Here is a 23502-nt window from a genome sequence, read left to right on the forward strand (position 1 = left end):
CAGGCAATATTCATGTATTCAACCGCGTAAAAGCCATTCATTCAGTTATTCAACAACTGACCTCGCAGATACTCGGGTGGTCTACGTCCGCCGTAGGGGGTCGACCAAAGTGGGCCAATATTACAGAGTATTCAGCATCCGCTCAATTCGACTTTGTTCCATTGCCTTGGCCATTTTTTTCATTCAGTTCTCCTAGAGTCCTAGATAGATTGAGATAGAGAGCTAAGATTGACATTCCTTCCCAATACAGATGGATTATCCGTAGATAAGTAATACTGGTTCATACGCGTCTTCAGCTGTTCGATATTTTCTATGATATCATGCCTATCGAGATGTAACCCTGCTGTTCATAGAGGATAAAGTACCGACCCCCCAGCGAATTCCGGAGGGGTCTTGCAAGCATTAGTCTTGTACCAATTCTACTGCTAGGTGTAGTGATACTCACCTAATTGAAAGGCGTTTTGCCCTATATAGGCAGGTCCTTTACATTGCCGCAGCTCAAATGAACCCTCGCTGGACCATATACTAGGGAGCAGGGCATAAATAATTCGATATATTATTGAATAGAGTTCAATAATAAGGACAAAACCCAGCTGGTATTTCAATCCAGCTGCTCTGTTGAAGAGCGAGCTACTGCTCAACACACGTACACTTGCGCACAGAAACAGGCAAAAATACACCAATACAAGGAGTGTCATCAATAATATACACTTTACACCACGTTGAATACTTTCGAAAGGTTGACACGTTCTTGGCCAAAAGGCAAACATAGAGGGACTTCGAAGCTAGGGTTTCTATAGCCAAATCCCTAGCTTCGGAGTCAATGAGACACGACAACCATTCCATCTCCCACAGCGTTATCGGCAGTAAGGAGGGTCGAATCCATGAGGACGACATATGGTGTCTGGTACTGCGTTGAAGCAGCCGCAACTTCAAAGTCCATTTGCGGTGAGTTTTTGTTTAATTTTTCCACAGCCTGAGCGACAGCCTCCTGGAGATAGAAAAGTGTCTCGGACGGGGATTTTTGTGCAGGTGCTTTAATCTTGACGGTCTGCAATTGTCCATCGAGGAAATTGTGTTTCACCTTATATCCTGTCTTACTTTTCTCATGCAAGACCTCTTTGAGGAACTTATAGCCCCCCCGCGCCACTTTGATTGCTTTCCATGATATCTGAAAAGTGACGAGCCAAACATCTACGGCGGAGGGCTCAATAATTTCCATGAATCTGAATTCCTCCATATCTTTTGCGTACTGCTCTTCGCTATGAGTTGTGGATTTCATCTTGACGTGGACTGCGCAATGCCAAGTGTTGTCAGTTCCCGATCTGCCCATCGGGAGAGCGTAGTAGGAATGTCCAACAAATACTTGACATGATTTATCGTCATTCCGGAGCCCAATGCCATATGTGGAAAGATGATCGTTATTATATGCATCGAAGCTGGATATTTGAGAAGGTGGTTTGGGATAGGTGGGGAATATGGCTTGGGATACCAACTCTGCCACGTCGTCGTCTTTGTCATTTCGTTTCATAATTGTTGGTATGCTTAGCTCGGCGAAAAGTTTTACAAGATCTCGGTACATTTCGGGGACCTCTTCGCTTGTATTTGTGAAGACAGTTGGTCTTATCCATATGCCGGATAAATTTCCTTTTCTAGTACTGAAAGGTTCTCTTGGGTCGTCCCACCCGTACTCGACTTCCTTTGCTTTAACCTTTTTCTCGGCTTGCTCTTGAAGAACGGCCTCTGCCCTTTTGAATATTTTGAAGTAGTCCTTGGAGGTTTCGGGCATCTCAGCTTCTTCGGCAGCATCTTTGGGTATGTATAGTGTAGAAACTTTTGTTACAGAAGTGAGTAGGCCCGCTATATTGCCAGCGTTTGACATTGCCCAATTCACAGCAGAGCCTACGCCCTGAACAATGGAGTTAAACCAAACCATTATTGTCTTGCCTGGTGGGAAGTATGTATGCTGGTATTGATTGATCTGCGAGTTACTTGGTATGATGGTTGGGGAAATATGAAAAGTAATCGAAAGTAGTCAATCCGAGGCCAACGGTCAAGGCAGTTTGAATGCATTTATATACTCATTTTGAGACCTTCTCTGCATAATAATTTCCACCATTTCAGTAAAAATGGACATTGGTATTACCAACCGTATACTTCTACGCCCTGCTTTAGGCAGTAGGTTTCTGGATGCGGGAAAAAAATCATCATAATGCTTGGTGTTCGCGTCATGCATTTCTGTTTAATGGTTGACGTTTACTTTGGGGTTTTGCAACGTCACTGTCATTAGTTCATCTATGACAGCAAGAAAGACCTCATACAAGATCAAAAACCGGTTTTACATACCCTTGTCTGGTGCACTTATCGAACGCGGACGCGAGCGGCAGAATCAGTAACGTGGTTACCCAAAAAGCGGCTGGTCAACTGTGATGTCAGGACTGTGCTGGCTATACCCGAATGCGGTAACATCGTGGATGAGAACCAAGTACAATGGGTCACATGTCAAGCTAAGTTGATAAGCCCTTTGTACCTCCTTGGGACTGCACCGGTTGGTGCTGCACCGCGTACCGAAAGCCGCCTTGCACAATCTTAGATGGCAGATAGTCTATAAATACTGAGAAAGATATCGACTCATTTGATAGAGCTACGATCTACACATAAGATAATTTGTATTATTGATCTTTGTCTGGAATCCAAATCAGCCATGAACCCTCAAGTGCCTTCTCGAGAGAAGTGGCGTCGCGACGTAGCAGACTATGCTGAGCGTTACCCACTATATGAGAGACTTAAGGTCAAATTAGAGAAAGATCTTTCAGATGTATGCAGCAAAGCTTCTATTCATGCCATCATACAAGCACGGCCAAAGTCAGTGTTAAGCTTCTCTGAAAAACTCTCTCGAAAGACATACGAAAACCCGTGTGACGATTTTACAGACCTCTGCGCTGGACGAATCATCACAAATACCGGTAATGAGGTTTCTACCATATCAAAAGAAATTGAAAAGAAGTACAAAGGGGCTATAGATTGGCCTAATTCTCTTGATCACACAAAACATCTGAAAATTCGAGAGTTTGGCTATCGATCAGTCCATTATATCATCACACTCAATACACAGAAACTCGACGAGGATTTAAAAAATATGTCCAATCCCCGTGTTGAGGTGCAAGTGCGAACATTATTGGAGCATGCCTGGTCTGATATCGACCATGAATATGTATACAAACCAAACTTTCCGATCCCTGACCTATGGAAACGAGAATCTTTTCGCTGCGCTGCGCTTCTAGAGAATGTTGACGCAGCATTCAATCGCATGCAAGTTGGTCTGGAACGCTACAGAGTAAGCTACGGTACTTACTTGACTCCTAAACAGATAATGGCGGAGTTAGCTATGCTGAAATATATGTTAGAGGGGAGTGTCTACGAAGCATTAAGCAGAGAGGAGCGTGCGAACACTGCCATCAAATATGGCAGACTGTCGGCAGAGCTTGATGACAGAGGTTCTTGGGAAGAGGCAGTTGGGGTCATTACAAAATACATCGCAGAAACCGTGACAAATAGGTTGCCTCCGGAAAAAAACTGGCCCTTGTATCTGCAACGCGGCATTCTGATGTGCACAATATATAGTCCAAACGAGCGAAAATTCGTCGAAGGTCAAGGTGACTTATTGGAGACTTTGAAGCTATCACAGTTTAATTTAGAAGCTCTAGTCTCTCTAGCAGACACATATGAACTCCTAGCCGAAGAACTCCTCCTAGTCAAGCAACCAACAGAGCAGCAGATTAGTGATCGGCAGGGATTTGAAAAACAAGCTCTCCAGAAATACAAGGAGGCTTATGGCTTGGACCCGTCAGACCCTCGCGTACTTGCACATTATTTATGCTGGGAAATCAAGTTCAGCAAAAGCAGCGACATTATCCGCTATATACGACCGTCGATACTACAGGCCATTTGTCGGTCCCAGGAGCAAATTGAGATGAAAATTTATCTTCCTTGGGCGCATTACTATAAAGGGTTACTGAATCTCCTTATAAACGATGATGATTGCCGCTCTGCCTACTCTAAAGCGATTAAAATGACGGCTTCCAGACATGTCTTTGAGGCAAATATCAGATTCTTGAAAAGAATTGAAAGTATATGGTCAGAAATTCCCCAATACACTACAATAGAGAAACTATTGAAAGTGGCGCTGCAAGGTGAAAAGGCGTGATTATTCTAGGCTAGGTTTTTATAATTCAGCGGGCAAGATGAAGAGACAATCAGTGCGTTCAATTCAAAATATGAAAATACAATTATGGAGGCAGAAAGAGATCAAATATTAATATTAATCTGACAATCAGATCGTTTGGTGTGGAAAAATATCTGACTTGAGAAAGCTGCAAAACTGATTTTTCGCTCCTGAAAATGCTAGGAAAACTGTATCTTGCCGTTGTCGTCTATTTATAGTTGTTGTAACTAGCAAAATTGATTCTCGTCGTTGTCTTGGATATCTTGTGATCTCAAGGAAAAAAGGAAGCCATCTCTTTCGCATTGAATTTTCTTGAAAATTTCTCGTCAACCACAGCCCCCAAAGGACCCAGAATTTGGTCAATTACATCTAACTGCCGGCGCTACCGGCTGATACCAATATCTTTGGGTCAGCGGTGACATGCATGGCAATTGGAGGAGTTTCACCACCGGAAACGGTGATGCGGGATGCGGGATGCGGCGCCGGATGGACCGCATCCCGAATATCGAACCATGGAACAGCTTGGCCAGGCGGCGGAGCAGATGCTTAAACACATTAAGCAGCGTTCTATGATGAACTGTGACCATTTAGTCATTGCATTCATTGAAAGTGTGGGTGAAATCGACCACAGGGTGACACAATACCGGTCCTGAGCCGTATGGAGGAGGCTTTGCGAGATTGCGCCAAATCCAACAAGACACAACAAAAAGCTTCAAGCAGATCCGAAAGGATGCTAACGATATTCGACAGTGTATAACGACAATTGAAAAGCAAATACCAACGGCTACGGCACCTAGAGTCACTGAGTTTCGCCTAGAAGGCCTCCCATCCGAGAAACGTAGTTTACCCTTATTTTTCGATCCCCCTTTTTCAAAATTTCCAACACAACCATTTGTAGACTCAGAAAAATCAATATATGTAGTAAATCATGGGGACTCCATTACCGGAAACTCGTACTCAGCTAGCCATCGAATCGTTCAAAATGGGGCATTTTGCGTCGTTAAGATCCGCAGCCCGTACCCTCGAGGTTCCAGTGTCCCCCTTCTATTACCGGGCAGCTGGGAGAGATCCAACGCGCAAAAGCCAAATAATCAACTTGCCTCGCTTGCTGAAGAGGAGAAGGTTCTCATTGAATGGATTTTCCAGCTCCATCGTCTTGGAGTTCCTGCTCAACCGTCACGCTTCCGAAGGAATGGCCGAACACATCCGCCGAAGAAGAACAGGCGATGATTCGCCGCCACTAGGTAAGAATTGGGTGACAAAGTTTACTAATCAACACACAGAAATCAAAAGTGAAATGGGTGCAAGACTAGATAAGGAGCGCTGGAACTGTGTTTACTCGAGAATCCATGGAAGGATGGTTCAACCTGCTCAAGTCGGTGAAGGAGGAATACCGTATCCTTGACAGCAACATCTACAACATGGATGAAAAGAGATGTTATTCTAAGAATATCAGAGAAGGCTCGACTCCTGATCCCTTCCAGTTCTCGTGTAAAGTTTATAAAACAAGCAGGCGACCAAGAATCGGTCACTGTTATTGAATGTATCAGCAGCAGAATGGCCATTGCGCTGTTCGTGATCTGGAAAGCTCAAACTCAGGATACTGATTTGGCGCTTTATTTTGCAGATGTGCGAGTCAAACGAGACTTTTTTTTTTGGATCACGTTTGCGGCCATAGAATGTAAGAATATAAAATGATATAATCTGATTTATTTCCTTATCAAGAGATAGGAGAAAAGAAGAAAAGCGGAATCAATGAGAATTGACCACCAGTGATTGCGCTGCAACGTAGGTGATTGGCAGGGCAGGCCTAGGCGACAGTGCAGACAGTGAGGATAGCTAGAGTCAACTAGTGTATTGGGGATAATTTGAGTGTACAGACAAGGGTATATTCATTAGATATTACTGTCTATAGTCACACCACATTAGACACATTACAACAGCACAGCACGTACGAAATCGCTGAATAGCAAAGATCAAGATCACGGCTCCCGCTTCTCTACCTCCTCTGCATGCTTCTCAGCGACTGCTCGCTCCTCCACTGGAGCCGCCACCTCAGTAATCTCCTCTTCCTCAGGGATCGCTGGCGCCGGTCTATTCGTAACCTGCGGCGCCGCCCTCGATGGAACCTGCAGCGACTGAGCCGCCGGCAGACCCCCCGACATTGACATTTCGGGTGTCGTACGCGCACTCGGCGCCGCCGCCGCCTCAACATCCACATCCCTATCCCCCTCCCCAGTCGTCGAGGGCTGGCGGCTCACGGCGCCATTCTCGCTCGGCGGCGGAGACACTTGCAGCAGGGGCTGCGTTGGCAACGGTTCCGGCGACGGCCGGCCAACACGCGGTGGCGCAGGGCCCAGCATAGACGGATACCCAAAGGCAAACCCATAGCGAAGCCACAGCTGCTTCTTCTTCCAGAAGCTCATCTCCTCCCACTTCTTGCGCAGCTCAGCGGCGTCTTCGACGGACCGCGCCTGGAAGCCCCTGCGGCTGAACCCCAGGCAGATCAGGCAGGTGACCGGGAAGATCCAGAACCACCATGTCAGCGGCAGCCCGCGACGCGCCTGCCAGCCTTTCATGAGCCGCTGGAAGTGGAAGTAGTTCTCGAACAGGCCCGCGACGAAGATCACGGCAGACCAGCCCAGTACGCTGATGAGGATGATGGCTAGCGGCGAGATACCGAGCGGGTAAGGGTCGTTGATCCATTGGGAGTAGCTGCAGTAGTAGTAGTAGTAATAGCAGCTATCGTCTGAGGATGGGACGTAGGTGGCTGACGAGGATGAGGAGGAGGAAGTGCCAGAGCTCTCGTCAGACGAGTTTGGGTCAGAGCATGATGATGTTGGGTATGGCCCGTAAACCGAGCTGAGTGATGATAGACTTGCGGCGGGGACTTGGGTAGGGTCGATGAACAGGTACTCCTCGGTGATGGTCGAGGCCTGGAACGGGCGGCCGTTTTCGACGTAGTAACTCGTCGAGACGGAAGTCGGGACGAGGGCGTTCTCAATCTCGTATGGTGGGGACACTGGCACAGCAGTGGTGTAGACCCACGAGGAGCTGCAGGAGGTGGGTGCTGAGTAGGCGATGTTGACGACGTAGTTTGTATAGATGTAGCCAGTGGATGTGGCTCTTGCGCTGGCGTAGTAGTCTATTGTGGTGGTGGCCACGTCGGCGGCGTTGTACGGGTGCAGAAGCTGGATGATGGTGTAGGAATCACCGTTTTCATAATACGAGTCATCAGTTCTCGTGATGGTGGCCGTTGAGATGGCTGGTCCAGACGGCGCCGTCACCGTGTATAGCTCAGTATACGTCCTGGCCGGCTCGGTGTAGTCGTCGTAGCGGTCAGTATACGCGGGCTCGACGGTGACAACTTCTTCATAGTGCTCAGTGACGATCCAGGGCGATGCTGCTGCAAAGAATGGAAAGATAGCGAGAGACAGGTACAGAAAGTGTATAGCGGCCGCCATGGCGGCGATGCAAATATATATTATGATAGCGAATGTATTAGCGAATATATTAGCGATCGACTGGAAGAAATTATTCAAGCAAGCTTATGGTAAAATATAACGCAGCACACAGAAAACGAAAAACGACAGAATGCCCGCTCACAGGAACAGATGAGCCTCCTCCCATATATAAATAGGAGCAAGCAAACTCTGCGGCTCCAAGACCCCTAAGAGAACGGCCAACATGTTTGCATAGCGCCGATTGGAGCGAACGGAAATAACCGAGAGGCCCGATGCTGCTGCGGCTGAATTGCGGCGTTCTGTATGGATGCTAAACGATTAGCCTGGGCGCCATGGCTTGACAGAGGTTAGGCTGCCTGGCTAGAGCGTTGAGGGATTTGTCCAGACTGCTCGAAGTGGGAAAATTGAGGCCGAGCTGGCTTGGCGGTTGCTACAGTGTCTTAGCCACCACGATTATTAAATGGAGGAGAGAGAAACTTGCACGTTCTCGGCGGCAAAAGTGCCTGTGAAATTTTATTATTGGTATTGCCAATGTGACTAGTATTAACTATGCCAGCGATAAATCCTTGGCAGTGTATACGTCTGGTGAAACGCGACGCTCGCCTCGCTTCTTCGTTGTTATCACTCAGCGGTTAAGATGTCAAGATATACAGCAAGGTGGATAGCAGAATGTATTCATCATCATAAGTATACAGCCAAAACTCCGAAAATGTGAAAAAACCAACGCACAAGATGTAGATATAACGATAAAGACATAAAAGCCAAGACCAGAGAGGATGAAAATTAACCCTCCGCACGAAGAGCCCGCAGTCGCGCACCAAGAGCGTCCTCGACCTCGGCATCAGCATGCTTATTCGACTCCTTGACCTCCTCCTTGGGTACCGTATCCGCCTCCAGCGCCAAACGCATATCGACGCCCGCATCATCCGCCAACTGCTCCATCATCTTATCGACCTCCGACTCGCCCTCAGCACCATACTCCTGCTGCGAAATGCCCTGGGCGACGTCGGCAATGGCGCTACTCGCGATCTTAAAGTCCTCCGAGCGCGCCATAAAGTTATTCGCATGAGCCAGCAGATGCTCCAGATTCACGCTCTTCGAGGCAGCGTCCAGACCGCGCGATGCGAGCGCCAGCGTGCGTGATGTATCGCGCGTGCTCTGCGCCGCCTTGAGTTCGTTGATAATGACATCGGCGCGGGCGGCTTCGGCTCTGAGGGACACCTGCCGCTTCTTCTCGCGCACCGCCGACCCAGCGTGGATGCGCGCGATCTGGAATTCGTGGTTTTTCATGGCCTTGTCGGCTTTGGCTTTTTCGGATTTGAAGGTAGATTCGGCGCGCGCGGCTTCCTTTTTGAGCCGGTTCGAGTGTAGCTGATGGTGTTATCAGATGGGGGTTTGAGTGAAAGAGAAGTGAGGGAATGGCGACGTACCTTTACATTTGTGCGAGCTTCGAAGATCGGATCTCGGAGGACCATTTTGACGGCTGTTTGTGTGAGATGTAAGAATATGGAAAGAAGTCGAGGTGGAAAGAGTGCAGAGCAGTGTCAGGTAGAGCGGGGTGGTGACGGAGGCGGAGCAGCGGCGAGATAGGCAGCCAAGTCACATGTGTTAAGTACATACAGCCTACAATACAGTCGACTCGACTCGATATATTCACATTTATGGATAGAGTAGGAATAATTTAATGAATACTTGAATTGTATGAATCAATTTAATTTACAATGTGTGTTATCTCTTTGAACTTTCCCACTAACAATACAATCCGCAGAACGCCATAAACTCCGCATGCTCCCGTGTGATGCCTTCATTTGTCGTTTCATTCTTGTCTTGCGCGCCTTCTTGCTGGACTTGCGACGGATCGAATCAATCGCCCATGCCATGGTCATCAGCGACTCCCACGTCGGTCCTCCCACAACAACGTCGTCAACGGCCGAACCGGTCTGGCGAAGAGAGGCTGCATTAACCGCTAGCTGCAATGCTTTGCCCGTCGCATCGCGTAGTGGACGCGCCAAGGCTGGGCTGCATGCCAGTAGTCTGGAGAGCACTCTCTTCCGAAAGACCGATCGACGAGTCGACGCCGCCATCGAGGGCGACAGGCTCGGGGTCGAAATCAACCAATGAATCAAAGGCAAAAGTCGGTAGGTCTCCTCCGTCGAGAAGGTCAAAGGGGAGCCCGCTTTCATAGAGTTCAGTATCTGAAGCAGCGGGAGAATCACCGTTGAATAGGCGGCGGAAGTCATCGTCAGACAGAGGAGCTGCCAGGTCATTGGCAGCGTTATCCAGTTCTGATTTGGTGTCAAATAGGACTCGTGCTCCGTCTGCTCCTTCGAAGCCTTCGACTGACACTGCAGGTCGCACAACACCGCTGCAGGATGTTGTGTCAAATCGGAGGCCTCAGCCAGATCAGCGGGCTTGAGACTGGGGGAGTAATCGGTGAGAGAAGGTGAGGGGAAAGGGATTTTGTCCATGAGGAGCTCGTCTCGCTCCTGTTTAAACAAGGTAGGCGTCAGGGTGGGCGACTCCAGGTCGGACACCACGGACTTGGGGGTTGTACCGCGAGATCCACGGATCTCGGCAGACAGCTGAGCCACCTGGCGGTTTAGTCGGTTGTTTTCGACTTCCATCTGTGTGAGGCGTTGCAGTAAGAACTGGTTCTGTTGCTCCATCCTCTTCTTCTCGCCCTCGAGTTTCTCTACTTCGAGGCGCTTACGCTCTCGTGACGTTTGAGCCGCAGCTCTGTTGCGGAGGACACGCTCAATGCGGCGCTGTTCCTTCTCGTCTTCAGTCTTGGCTCGTTTTCTGCTGCTGTTAGCATGATCTGTCACGACACCTGACATGAAATATATAGCCTACCGAGGCGGCAAGTTTGTCTTTGGGGTCGGGAGTTCCTGGCCCCATGACTTTCTCTTCTTAACAGGTTTCTTTTCTTCTGTTTTTTCCTCTTCCTCTTCCTCGACGTCGACGTCGACGTCAACGTCGATCTCAAACTCGGCCTTGACCTCCGGGGTAGGACTACTCAGGGAGGTGTCGGCGGGGGAGATGGTGAGTTGAGGGGCGTCGAGCGACGAGTCTAGTAAATTATCCATTGTATGTGTGTGATGTATATGACAGTGTAAGGTGTGAGTGATGTGGTAGAGATACAATCACGGTCGGGAAGCAGATCATAGATGTCCACCGTGGGACTTGGCTGTGGGCAATGACGGGCTCAAAAGAAGGCAAAAGGCCACGGTGTCATGCAGGTGAACTCCAGAGTGTGCACTCCGGCGACCGCGAGAGAGGGTAAGAGAAGGGAATGAGTCACGCGTGAAGTGACGTAGAAGAGAGAGAAGAGGCCAGGTGGTGCAGTGTGGGAGGTCGACGGGAGCAGGCAGCGGCGGCGATGCTTATAAGGCCAGCGTGGTCACTTGGCTGACTCTGGCTGCCTCAGGCACCCACGCCCGTTCAGGGGGACGGGGGGCCAATCGCTGGGGGCTGTTGGGTGGGGTTCCCCACAGAGCCAATCAGCGCGGCGCCCGCTGCAGGGGGCGGTGTTTTTGGCCCTTCAGCTTCCATAATTAGGCTCCGTCCTCAATCATCATAATAATAATGATACCATCCGAAACCTAATACTACTCGGCAGTCGACACTCTCCACCCTTCTAGAACCTCACTATTAGACCGAGGAGGCTGGCAATGCAGAAGCTCGGATACAGTAGTGTACCTCTTGAACGAGCTATGAACTATGGACTACGAAGTACAAACTACGAACTAAGGACTATGGACTATGGACTATGGACTATGGACTATGGATAGGGAAGAGGAAATACGCGAAGCACTCAGTCCGCCATTCCGCTTCAGCCTCCCACTCCGCGATGCGACGTAACCTGCATATCTCATATCTCAGGGGTACTCCCCTCCCTTGTGAGGAGGACTGTTCCACTGCTGTGGCGGCTGGTGGATCATTCCAGCGCCTGTGGGGAGCGTCCGCGACACTGATTGCGTGTTCCCGTTCCTCAGAAGATGTGGGATCATTAAAATCATCAAACTGCGACTCCAACTGCAGGTAATCCTCTAGCCTGGTGCAGATCGCCAATGGAACGCCTTTCGGGGTTTCAGCCTTCAGGAGACAATGACTCGGCCGGACTAATGTTTCTACTTTCTACCTTCTTTTCTAGCTGCGACTTTCGACTCTTCCACGCCTTTCTAGTGCCTTGCCTATGATTTAGTGGGATCCTGCAGTGCCCAGTCTGGAGAGGATCTTCACTGCCTTCTTTATCTACACCTCGTACTACGTCCTATTATAGACAACGCATGAAGCCAACCCGATGCGGCTGGCTCTCTCAGCTAAGATTATTTTTAGCCGTAGAAGTGTAGACTGTAGAGAAGCTGATATCTGGCTACACCCGAATGAATTGTATCTATCGGGCTGACCAGTCTGAAATAGGTCGCCGTAATAATGCGCAATTATTCCATCGCAGTTCCGACGATGTGAAACTCAATTTATTATTGATTGAGTAATATTATATTTGATGGTTGGTTACTCCGGATTATCGCTATTAAATGACAGGTGCAACCCTAGATCGCTCACGGAGCACCGAGTGCTCAGTCAGTACACTGATCACGGCGATCAGGGGCTCCCCTCAAACATCTGCGGAGTGGAATAAGATGGTAGGCTGACAGGAGCACTGACTGTCAATCACTGTCAATCACACTGTTTCACCGAATCTTTAGTATTTCCACGTGATATCAGGTGATATATCAGGTGATAGCAGTAGCCCCAACCCTCTTTGACAAATTGGGAAGTCGTACAGAACATCACCTGACCACCAATACCCTGATTCCCTCTGAACTGCAAGCCTTCGCGTGTCATTACTATTAATTATATCAAACGACTATATCGAAATTCAACCCGAAGCAGTCTCTCTACAGTAAGTCTCCCTCACAAGCTGATAAGCATGATTCGAATCCACCTTCCACGGCTTCTTGATATAATACAGAGGTAATGCAGGGTTATGCTCCAGCAGAAGCTGAGCATATTCAGGGCGATTCCCTTTCACCGCAAAGGTAAGCGGAGTCATATCAGTCCACGAATTCTGACCGACTTTGCCACGGATCGACGCATTGACATTAGCCCCCTTTTTGAGAAGCACGGCAACGATATCTTCCCGCGAGGGTTTCTGGCAGGCTCGCAGTAACGGTGTTGAGCCATCTTTGAATTTGGTTTCAATGTCGGCTCCTCGCTCTAGTAACGCCTCTACTAGCCGGGAACAGCCCTCGCTGCCGACGGCGGATCGTAGGGTCTCGTTCAAATTCGACTTCGATGCGGATAACAGCAAATCCAGCATGGTGCTTCGATTCGAGGCCCAGTTCAACAATGATATCTCATACTTATTGTTTATGGCGGCGCCTCTATTAATCAGCGCTCTTGCAGCACGGTAAGAGTAAAAATGGACGGCGATAGCCAGGGGAGTAAACCCATAATGCCTCGTTGTGCAATCGACAACGGCGCCTTCTTTGTCGATTAGATGCTCGATTAAGGCACTATTATCGAGAGCAGCAAGAATATGGAGTAACGAGCAGCTAGCCCCTTTTCCAAGAAACGCAGAATTAAATGACTGACCCAATGACAACTTCAATTCCGTTCTCCACGTGTTTTTCAATGGGCCCCATAGGGTGTAGGGTTTGGACTGGGGATCAACATCGAGGTTAATGGTACCCACTCGTCGATCCAGCCACGAAAAAGTAATCTGTTCAACTCTTGGTATAGAGTGCTTCTGGTACAGCTCTGTTACATCTTTAATCAGAGCAGTAAACGAGTCCTTTTCGTACTTAACAACATAGTCGTCTAGGATTGGTATATCCTCCTGCCTCCCCTGAGCTTTATATATCGATTTCAACAGAGCAGCGGATTCGCAAAAGATCGCATCTTCTTTCCCATTCGCCTCTCGACTTTGCTCCAATGCCAAAGCACACTTATCATCTGCCTCCACTAGAACGCCCTTTTCGTAGTATACCTTTGCTAGAAGATATCTCGCATCAAGCTTATATTTTTCATCGAGGGTGGGGGAGCTGAGAGCGGGTTCCATGACATTGATCACTTCATTCCATTGTTTTCTGTCACTATAGATAGTGGCTAATATCGATCGCAAATCATTCATAGATTTGGTAAACTGCACCCCTGAAATATCTTCCCCGTCTAGGTCGATTCGATAGTCTAGACACTTCCGCAGAAGTTCTTCGGCTTTGTCGTAGTTTTTCTTTTCGTGGGCTTGAAGGCCGGCTTCTTCTGCGCTCTTTGCCTTGGTTGCTTTGAGATTGGAATTGCCAAAGTATATTGGTTTTTCTCGGTTGCGACTTGAATGGTCACGTAAAAGATCACCCTTGTTCTCGGTATAAACTGCTATGCCACTCGAGGAAACATTCCGAAAGTTGGGACTGGATTTCTGGCGTCTGGCAGAGATATTACTAGCACCGCGAATGAAAGTTTCTTTTGTCTGTCTTATTAAGAACTCCATGGGTGGCACAATATCTCTATCGAAATTCCAGCCGGGTCCGTAAATGACATCAAGCAGACAAGTTTGTGTATGCTCGGCCTGGCGGTGTCTCTGCAGCATTTGCTTGATTGTTTCTACCTGGCTTTGTCCTCGACGATGGTACTCGTGGTATAATTTATCAGGAGATAAGAAGGAGGACGAGTTTCGGCTCCAGCAGCTTCAAGCGACATATCAGCCACCTTAACCCAAAAAACGAAAAGAAAAAAAAAAATTTAGGGAGAAGGGGATATACCTCAATATCGTCACCGACATAACATCCACAAGCATCTTATAAACCTGCACCAGTGACGTCAAGACATTAAAATCCACATCGCTCAGTCGAAACCTCAGCACCCATCCCGAGAAAATGCTCAGAACCGCATCTTCTCTTGCCGTTGCCCGACACAGCTCTTCGTCTAGGGCTTTCAGCATGTCTTGACATTGTCTCAAAACATGCAACATGTTCTCCCCAGCATCTAGTCCAGTATTCTGTGAATACAGCATTGAAAGCGCCGCAAGGGATTTCGAAAGGTACCTAAATTATATTGATTAGATTCACGGTGTGTTTAGTGGTACGGTATCGAAAGGGGGAGAAGGGGGGGGGGGGGGGTACGAAATCCAGAGTTTCAACGTGGAGATTGCGTTGGCGCTTCTGTCGGGACTCCCATCGTTGACGTTGCAGAGATAATCAATCATCGTGCATCGTAAGATGCAGGCTGAGCAGAGGGGTATGACCTGAGCCATGCTGGCGGGTGAGTATTCACTGTTCGTATATCCGAGGGAAGGGGAGGGGGAGAAGTGAGGGTAATTTGTACATTAATATATCAAGGTTAACCAAGGATTAATAATATATTCCCTTCGCAAGGCTGTGTGATACATTATATGTGCAAGGCTGTGAGATGCAGGTAGCCATGTAGTAAGTCTATAACAGGAACTATGTACCAGCTTTGGTGTAACCATCGGGCATAAACGTATGATTATTGAGCTGGGTTGGAGCTCGCAAGTACGGATTATGCTATAATGACAGCGGTGGAATAGGGAGGATGGAGGATAATGTTTTTACGCAAAAAAGGAAAAAAATATTATAAAGATACTATAATTAAATATCATTACACTACAAAATGTCTAGTGATTCTAATTGATGCCAATACTATCCAATATGATGCTCTTTACAGAACGTATGGGATATTCTATAGGCCCCTGTTTAAAGACGACGCTGCCTTTGCATGCGGTGTCCAAAGTCGGTAGTTGCTCGGCCTTGTTGCTGTCTTGCGCTAAGGCCAAAGGCATTAATAAACTTTGTTCCTTCGACAGACATTCATACTTAAATGTGTTCTTCCCAATGCTTCCTTGTCACTCGATCGGACACGGCGCATCCTGATGATCTGGCCAAGTATTGAACACCGCCTCGAACCAGTGCAATACGTAGATGTTAGTTACGTTTTGTAAGCCATCTGGGCCGATTTTCCCAACTACACCCTATGACATCCAAGTGTTGTTTTCGTTCACAGGGAGCTGAAAGCGCCGCAACACTGTAGAATATTCTTGAGACCTTTCCATTCGGAAATGCATCATATGCATTAAGTCTTCTTCTTATCCACAACCGAAGCCTCATTTCAAAAGAAGAGAAAACACATCTGCCATTCATGTGATGTCACCATCCAAAGCCGGAAATACTCTATGTTCGTGGTTGAAAGTGAGTGTACGTGATGCATGATAAACAGCAAAGCTTTTTATTGGTATTTATAACTTCGACAGTAAATTAGAATATTGTTGATCACAGTTCTCTAAACGCAATATTAGTTGCGCGGAATGTATATGTATCACCGCGGGTAAATCAGGCTGATATTAAAATTGGTTTGAACCCTCATTGTCGGTGATGATCAGAGATGAACTATCACATATTGTGCAGAATTCAAGATAGTGTTTCAACCTCTGCCCCTGCTGCTCTATGTATCATTGAATTTTTGTTTTCCTCCTCGATGCTATCTGGTGGCTCGTCAAACAAGTTGATTTCTGCATCCTCCACCATCATCACGAGGCAAGGCATCAACGCAATCAAGGCCGTTGTGGTCACAATAATAACCCATGTAATATTGTCACTTTGGTTATACCAATCCCTCCAGCTACTCCACTCGAAGTAAAAAGCCGTCCAGAGAGCCAATTCTCCAGCGACAAGGATAACCGTGGCTAACAAACCAATGACCAATCGAAAGTTGACTTTCTGGGGTACTTGATACGTTTTCATGGAGTATCTCGCACACCAGAAGCTAATTAACGTGGAAAGGAACATGATCCTCATTTCCCATTGATGTTGTGTGAGTTCGAAGACGGGATATCTTAAGATGGAGATTGCGCCTGTCAACGGTAGACTACAGAAGAATATGAAGATAGAGTAATGGAGCGCGATGCTCATAATGTAGTAGAAGAGTATGATATCCCAAACTACATCGACAACATCGCTGCTGCTTTCGAAAAAATGCACGTTGAACCGGACCATGATTTTATTCTCTGTTTGATTGTTTTGACCGAGGGAGGAAATAGGATGATGATCGTAAGAAATAGCTCGATAACTGAACTGTGACTTGATATAGATGGAGAAGATATTGAGGTAATATTCGTTTCTTCAAGTAGCTTTTCAGATATAATAAAATATATTTCGGAGGTTAAGATATATTTATTATTTTCCTCGAGCTGCGTCTTTTTTTTGTGTTAAAGTCACGCTACAAAATCTTAGGTGTCACGCAACGCCGAATCTCCAAAACGAAACTTACCGGTACAGCTAGCTACATTGAGTTGCGGAGAAACTTGACTGGCTCTAAGATACATGCGAGGCAAAGTAAATGGAGAAGCAACATGCTACCTTAGTCACCTCACGGGTTCGTCATGCGATTTTTATTGCAGCGCCTTTTTGCTGACAGTAATGGCGGTTTTTCATCGTTGTGCTTAAATAAATAATTTTGTCCACATCGGAATCTAAATATATATATAGTAATATTGATAACAAATTTCTGACCGATTAATTTTTGTGATTTTGAGGTTAAGCAAGTTATTGCTTCATAGAGAATGCAAGCCAGAAAGATGGGCGGATTGGCGCCCACAAATCCATGTAATGTATGATGTGAGTCTTGAGACCAAATAGGAAAATAATGAACTTTGGTTGGCTATGATTGTCCTTGTCTGAATATAGAAATAAAACATCACACCACCCAGGTCATGACGTATGACTGATATATCCGAATAATTCCAAGTTAGATAACGTAAAACATAATTAAAGTTCTGTAATCTGCTGTCACACTCGGTATAACAATGCACATTTGCATTATACAAAGGCAGTCTAAATCATTTAAAAACCATTGTATTTCAATTCAAAAACGATAAAAACTTGCAACTTATTGTATTACAAAATTGTAAAAATATGAATTAGCTATCCGATCAAATATTGGATAACTCCATGGTATTTATTAATTAGATATCAAAAACCTCAACACTCATGGGAAAGACGAGATTAATGAGGAGATAGATTCCAGGGAAACTGTGGGGAAAAGGAAAACGTATACCATTCTCTATGAGGGCTTTTCTAGTCGTATTGTCCGGGCTCACATGCCCATAACCACCCCTCATTTCACATTCTTTTAGGTATGGTAGGAATTAAACTCAGGAATCGGAATTGGGAGAAAATATAAGTTAGACAGATTCTGGGATAAAAAGTGATTCTCGAGATGAAGTGTGAAATGAACACTTGTATGGGATTATCGCCCGCACATTACCCGTTTGGTGATATTTCATTCTTGAGAAAAAACAACTCGCCTTTTAATCGAGAATTCTCTCCTCGCAGTGAATTTATATACGACAGCGCATTTGTGAGGATCTCGGATCTGCTTTGCAGCTGTTGCTGCGCTCCTTTTCCGACAGAAGTATTCGCTGCGGCTGAGTGTTGGCTTTGACAGAGCGAGAACTTTCTTGACCTCGTATTTGATGCTAATTGGGTAGCAAAAGCCTCCGATTGAGGAATTGAGTTCCCGAGAACAATGAACTTGGTGTTCAAGTTTGTACGATACCTTTTTTCGATGACATTGTGAGCGAACCTTTTGCGTTTCACTGCTACGTCCACGTTGGTGTCCAACGTTGTTGACGAACGGCCCAAAGAGGTCGCACACGGTTTAGATAGCGAAGAGGAGGAGGAAAAAGAAGAGGAAGAAGAAGTAGAATCGGAGCATTTTCGGGGTCGAGGAGATGATTCGATGGTTTTTTCGCTAAGAATGGCTGCAGCAGTGGCTGATACTCTAGGTACCTCTCTAGCTTTGGTGACGGTGGTGGTGACTGTTCGCATCCTTGTGTTTCTGTGACTTGCAAGACGTAATGGTACACTTGCCTCCATGTCAACGATAGAAGTAGTAGTAGTGTTAGGAGGAAACTGGTCATCCTTCTTTTGCACCAGAGACTGAAGTTCGCTTTTTCCGTCCTTAGGCTGTGATAAAATTATTAGCTATTTAATCCCAATTTATGATTGAAGGAACTGGCCAGCATACAGATACAGGTAATACATCTTGTAGTGTATCATCAATATCGATATTACAAGCTTTGGGGTATACGGGGGAAGAGTTATCATTGAGGCTGTACATTCTTAGAAATTCTAGATCGTCAGAGGCTCTCCCTCGTAACGCAAATTCTCGTCCATTATAATCGGCAGACAAGGGCGCAAAAGGAGCGTTGTCGTTACCTATCCAGTCGGCGGTCGAGAAGGGTAACGTTGGTGGTAAGTCTGGCATGAGAACATTTTCCGTGTCAATGTCATCTTCGAACACGGCCGAAGAGGGGATCATCATGGGCCGTGTCGAATTGAGCAATCCTGGTGTTGGTTGAAAGCAGGCCATGTCTGCTTGAAGGATATTGGTCACCCACTTTTGAGTTGTCAATCTATCAACTAAGAGAAGAATGAGATTCAACAGTCAATAAAAATATGAGAATAACCAAAATATGCAATGGAACTTGATGTTCGTTTTCCTTACGTCATAGTAGACAAGGTATCCTGCTAGACATTATATTAATATACAATAGATAGCAATGGTGAATAACGACGATTAAACGTGATTTCGAGAGGCGGGCCTGCTGTGTCATGTGGGTTGACAACTTCGAACCGTGGAAACAGTTGCACTCGATCACATTGTGGCGAGAAGACAAACGTCAAACTACGTACACCTTTGATTACTCAGCAACAAATCGAGCTTAGTAGCAAATTCTAGGATTGATATACAAGCATGAGTTGCCAAAGAAATTATCTATGTAGACACATTTATATGCGAATTTACACTATAATTTGTCATCGGGGCCAAAGGGATGAGTCCTCAAGGAAGGTCTAGAACAGTCGACTGAAAACGCTGTGGGGACTTTTTCGGGGCAACTATGTGATGACAAGTTGAGGAATTCGACACGAATCGTTTCGCCTCATCCGGGCCTTTTTGAAGCTAAATCATTCCTCTGAAAATAAAATCATATGTAGTGTTTTTAAAATCTCTATTGCACTTTTTGCTAAAAATGCCAATAAGTTCGGTATTCAATCATTATGGGACTAAATATGCGGGTTTTCGTGGAATGTAGAGATGATAGGAAATCTCAATTGACAGAAGAAATCTCCCCTATTCTCCAGAAACAGAGTTTGCCCTTTGTTTTAGATCTCGTTCTACATACATTGAATACAAATAATATTAATTTGTATTTGCGTGTACACATATTTAGTTCATTTATGATACAAACATTTCCCAACATTATGTTCAGAGCCCGTCGCTCAAGCAAGCAATACTATTTAACAAATTAACATTAATATATTAAATATAACCTCTAGCTTTTCTACAAGTAGATGTCTACAAACCATTCATAAATACTCCCAAATATAAATAACATAATATGGCAGAATCATCTTATCGCTAACGAAACATGTCATGCCACTTGCGAAACACATTATCCGGATCGTACTTCCTTTTAAGATCCTGCAGCCTTGGAAGATTATCACCAAACAATTTTCTGGGATTAGCTTCATGCCCTAGTGCCTTGTTTAGTAGTAGTTTAGTCGACTGAAGTGGGAGAAATACCAGCATAGTTTGCATATAGGCCAACTCCATCACCTAATTTTTCACCCAGCGAAGCACCCGCACGTTCTCCGATTTTATGCATCATGTCGTTCTGCAAGGATCCCATCTTCTTATCTAGTTCAGGGGTATACCAGCAAAAGATGGAGCCAACGTTATAGTACTTGCCGCGATTCGCGAACGCGGTGGCATCACTCGGTACTTTGATGATTTCGGTATAGGGAATCAACTCAAATACAACGACGGTCTCATTAACGCGGCGATAGGTTTTTATAATTTTATCGAAGTCCCTATACAGCTCTTCCATGAATTCAACCTGAAGTGGAAGAGTAATATTTGTTCCGCTAAATCTCTTGCGTCCTCCAAACTCGGCCGCTCTGTTCATCACTGTGTTGATTTGTGGGTAAGGCATCATGCTGGTTTCGTTAACAATCGGTCCCAACGATAGTATTGGCTGGAAAAACTTTTCTGCTTCTAGACGAGGGCCGTTATAAAACGGTCTCACGAAAATCATGGTGGCCTCCATGTTTATTGGAGCGTTGAACCCGAAGAATAGACCCTCATTTCCTGTTGATAACTGCTCAAAACGATTCGCAAATTCCACAATTTTAGGTAGTTTGTCAGTGGTGTAATATAAGTAGCCTCCAAAAACCAGATTTGGTTGTCGATGGGCTTTGAACACAAGTTCTGTGGCAGCGCCAAAGCTTTGCCCAGCACCGCGAGCGGCCCAAAAGAGGTCGGTGTTTTCTGTGGTGGAGGCATTAACGATCCTACCATCAGCTAATACCATTTTTATGCTCAAAAGGTTATCTATTATCAGGCCGTGTCTTCCTGTAAGCCAGCCATATCCACCTCCTAATGCTGTCCCACCGACACTTGTATGGTTAACAGTGCACCCAACAACAGCTAATCCAGAGCTAGCAGCGACATTATCAACGTCTGCCCATGTTGCCCCTGCTTGAGCAGCTAGTGTGCGAGAGGCTGGATCAACAACAACTTTAGACATTTTAGACAGGCTGATCACGATCCCGCCGTAGGTTGAAGAAGATCCACTTGTACTAAAACCTCCTCCCTGAACTACGACCGGGATATAGCGTTTCGTAGCGAAATTGATAACTTTCGACACCTCACTAGTGGAAGTGACGCGGACAATCGCGCCCTAGCATAATATGAGCAAAGGATAGAATGGCTGCAAAACAGAAGTACTCACAGCCTCCCTCTCGGATGACTCGCTGAAACGAGTGATGCTCTCTGCATAGTTTTCATCATCAGGAGTTATCACCTGTGCATTTGTTTCACGTAGTTCTCTCTTAAGCTGGACGGCGCCAGAATAGCTTAGGTGTGGCATGTTAGGGATTTTCAAGGTTGGTCGGCAGCCATTTGGACATAATTTGCTGTGAGGAGCGAAAGTAGGAAGTATTTAGGTATTATTATAGCCCTCCACCCAATTGTTGTTCCGTATCTCATGAGACAAATGACGGACACGCACGTACCATGGAAATGAAAGCGGGTAAGTTTCGGCCAGACATTCACGACCCATTCTCTTTCATTGCTTCACCTATCAGTAGATAATTGTGTCATTCCAGTGGCACAGGATGGTCGAATATTTTCCGGCGGGCCATGCATTTATTAGCTAATTGGTGTACGTCTGGTTCGTTCACCACCTGATGTATGCCGTTTTCGTATATGTAAAATTCACAGAATTGACGATTTTGATATTATTATTAGACAATCAATTTATAATAACGTCAACTAATAAAAACTGAAATTTAGATCAAATTTATCATAGGGATTTGATATATCCTAATATTTACATGTGTATTTATATCTTTCCTATATACAACACTATACCCTATTTTTCATTTAGGGTTTAAATGAGACTAAAATAATAAACACTAGGCTAAATCTGGCTAAGAGGTTAATATAGAATTACATTCCTGTACATCAATTATGCTTATCGTTCTGTATTAAATGTGTTACGATTTAGAGTCTGGATGGAGCGTGGACAGTCGTATCACTACTTCCTAGGAGGATATGGCTGTGTAAATTAATGTGCCGAAGACGCCTGAGAGGCCACGGGAGGCTACATGGAGGATTACGAATTTTTGAGTCGAATGCTGTTCGAAGCCTAAATTTAAAAAATTTCAACATAAATGTATACCCCGAGACTAAGTAACCGTATATGGAAGCATGTCGCCAAGTATAGGGAATGACCGATGCGTTCCATATAAGTTTGACCTTATTCAAGGAAAAAAAAAGTCTTGAAAGAGATAGTAACCCGCAAGTTCGATAGCCATGATGCCTGTTAATATAGAAATATTGATATTAAATAGATGATCAAATTCGAATAAGCATTCTGCTATTTACATTTAAAATAGTATAATACAAATACATAGAGATTTATTAATTATTTCAATTCTATATTAGGAAATCTTATATCATAAAGACCTGAATGTGAAAGTGGATGTTACGTCAAAAAGGCAGCGAGATGCTGTGGCCTTTGCAGCTGGCAATGCGGTATAGGTCCCTATCATTTGAATTTTTAAAGCTCTCCATATAGACCTTTCTGGAGATGAGTGGATATTAACACAACGTGATACAGAGTTCTATTAACAAAGAGGTCACTAATTAACTCAACTATGTTGATTTAAGAGTATTTGGTGAAAAGTATTAAAATTAAAAAAATGTCGAACGGTTGCTTATTGTCGAAAAATCAATGGATGAATGTATCCTTGATTACGGACTTGGATTTTGTTCCCGAACTTAAAAACATGGTTGGCCACGTAATGTACGCGTAGTACGATGAACTCGCAGACGTAAAATTTGATAATTAACGAAACTCCGTATAATGCAAAATCGCTTTGTTAATATGACACAATTCAAGATCTTTCCCAATTCACAGTGTATTTCAGCAGACTATTAAGACACAAGACCGAATGACACAATGGATACCAGGAAGTTATCCTCAGGAAACCACTGATCTAAAGATTGGTCGTGAAAAGAGTGATAATACTCTTAGATACTCCAACACGTGCTTATTGGGACTGCTGCAGTATATCGGCGAAAGGAAGGGTGAGAAATTCATTCCTGTAGCAATGTGAGTAGAATTGACATAGCCTACACTCCGCTCATCAACGAAGAAACTTAGACGTATTCTCCGTCGTTGTGGCATGGAGAAAAATTCGATTGGCGCAGGAAGTGTTCTTTCATCCC

At 45.5% G+C, this 23502-nt stretch overlaps 10 protein-coding genes across 10 annotated transcripts; 2 read left to right on the plus strand and 8 right to left on the minus strand.

The window, feature by feature from the left end:
• Positions 1–820: 820 nt before the first annotated feature.
• Positions 821–1936, minus strand: BGW36DRAFT_364560 (uncharacterized protein; the record flags this gene model as incomplete). Its single annotated transcript, XM_046214565.1, has 1 exon — positions 821–1936. One exon carries the CDS (start codon positions 1934–1936, stop codon positions 821–823), a length of 1116 nt encoding a protein of 371 aa, XP_046066099.1.
• Positions 1937–2704: 768 nt separating this feature from the next.
• BGW36DRAFT_432789 (uncharacterized protein) lies at positions 2705–4207 on the plus strand (the record flags this gene model as incomplete). The annotated part of the gene is made up of 1 exon (XM_046221177.1): positions 2705–4207. The coding sequence occupies one exon, from the start codon at positions 2705–2707 to the stop codon at positions 4205–4207; it is 1503 nt and encodes a 500-aa protein (XP_046066100.1).
• An 850-nt stretch (positions 4208–5057) lies between these two features.
• On the plus strand, positions 5058–5644 carry BGW36DRAFT_389789 (uncharacterized protein). Its single transcript, XM_046217395.1, has one exon. It carries the CDS (start codon positions 5154–5156, stop codon positions 5628–5630), a length of 477 nt encoding a protein of 158 aa, XP_046066101.1. The 5' UTR covers positions 5058–5153; the 3' UTR covers positions 5631–5644.
• Positions 5645–6207: 563 nt separating this feature from the next.
• BGW36DRAFT_306958 (uncharacterized protein) lies at positions 6208–7689 on the minus strand (the record flags this gene model as incomplete). The annotated part of the gene is made up of 1 exon (XM_046212199.1): positions 6208–7689. The coding sequence occupies one exon, from the start codon at positions 7687–7689 to the stop codon at positions 6208–6210; it is 1482 nt and encodes a 493-aa protein (XP_046066102.1).
• A 494-nt stretch (positions 7690–8183) lies between these two features.
• On the minus strand, positions 8184–9399 carry BGW36DRAFT_389792 (putative SNF7 family protein Fti1/Did2). The gene is made up of 2 exons (XM_046217396.1): positions 9122–9399; positions 8184–9062 (listed from the first exon to the last, which is right to left on the minus strand). The coding sequence occupies exons 1-2, from the start codon at positions 9162–9164 to the stop codon at positions 8473–8475; spliced, it is 633 nt and encodes a 210-aa protein (XP_046066103.1). The 5' UTR covers positions 9165–9399; the 3' UTR covers positions 8184–8472.
• Positions 9362–11032, minus strand: BGW36DRAFT_329153 (uncharacterized protein). Its single transcript, XM_046212790.1, has 2 exons — positions 10543–11032; positions 9362–10488 (listed from the first exon to the last, which is right to left on the minus strand). Exons 1-2 carry the CDS (start codon positions 10773–10775, stop codon positions 9396–9398), a joined length of 1326 nt encoding a protein of 441 aa, XP_046066104.1. The 5' UTR covers positions 10776–11032; the 3' UTR covers positions 9362–9395.
• Positions 11033–12571: 1539 nt separating this feature from the next.
• Positions 12572–14944, minus strand: BGW36DRAFT_432793 (uncharacterized protein; the record flags this gene model as incomplete). Its single annotated transcript, XM_046221178.1, has 3 exons — positions 12572–14378; positions 14454–14735; positions 14814–14944. 3 exons carry the CDS (start codon positions 14942–14944, stop codon positions 12572–12574), a joined length of 2220 nt encoding a protein of 739 aa, XP_046066105.1.
• A 1037-nt stretch (positions 14945–15981) lies between these two features.
• On the minus strand, positions 15982–16908 carry BGW36DRAFT_63991 (uncharacterized protein). The gene has a single exon (XM_046222483.1). The coding sequence runs from the start codon at positions 16698–16700 to the stop codon at positions 16116–16118; it is 585 nt and encodes a 194-aa protein (XP_046066106.1). The 5' UTR covers positions 16701–16908; the 3' UTR covers positions 15982–16115.
• A 716-nt stretch (positions 16909–17624) lies between these two features.
• Positions 17625–19077, minus strand: BGW36DRAFT_411752 (uncharacterized protein; the record flags this gene model as incomplete). The annotated part of the gene is made up of 2 exons (XM_046219181.1): positions 17625–18671; positions 18733–19077. The coding sequence occupies 2 exons, from the start codon at positions 19075–19077 to the stop codon at positions 17967–17969; spliced, it is 1050 nt and encodes a 349-aa protein (XP_046066107.1). The 3' UTR covers positions 17625–17966.
• A 1000-nt stretch (positions 19078–20077) lies between these two features.
• On the minus strand, positions 20078–21829 carry BGW36DRAFT_411753 (FAD binding oxidoreductase; the record flags this gene model as incomplete). The annotated part of the gene is made up of 3 exons (XM_046219182.1): positions 20078–21448; positions 21500–21683; positions 21783–21829. 3 exons carry the CDS (start codon positions 21827–21829, stop codon positions 20267–20269), a joined length of 1413 nt encoding a protein of 470 aa, XP_046066108.1. The 3' UTR covers positions 20078–20266.
• Positions 21830–23502: the final 1673 nt, after the last annotated feature.

This window comes from Talaromyces proteolyticus (genome assembly GCF_021365285.1).
Source record: "Talaromyces proteolyticus strain PMI_201 chromosome Unknown BGW36scaffold_14, whole genome shotgun sequence".
NCBI lineage: Eukaryota > Fungi > Ascomycota > Eurotiomycetes > Eurotiales > Trichocomaceae > Talaromyces > Talaromyces proteolyticus.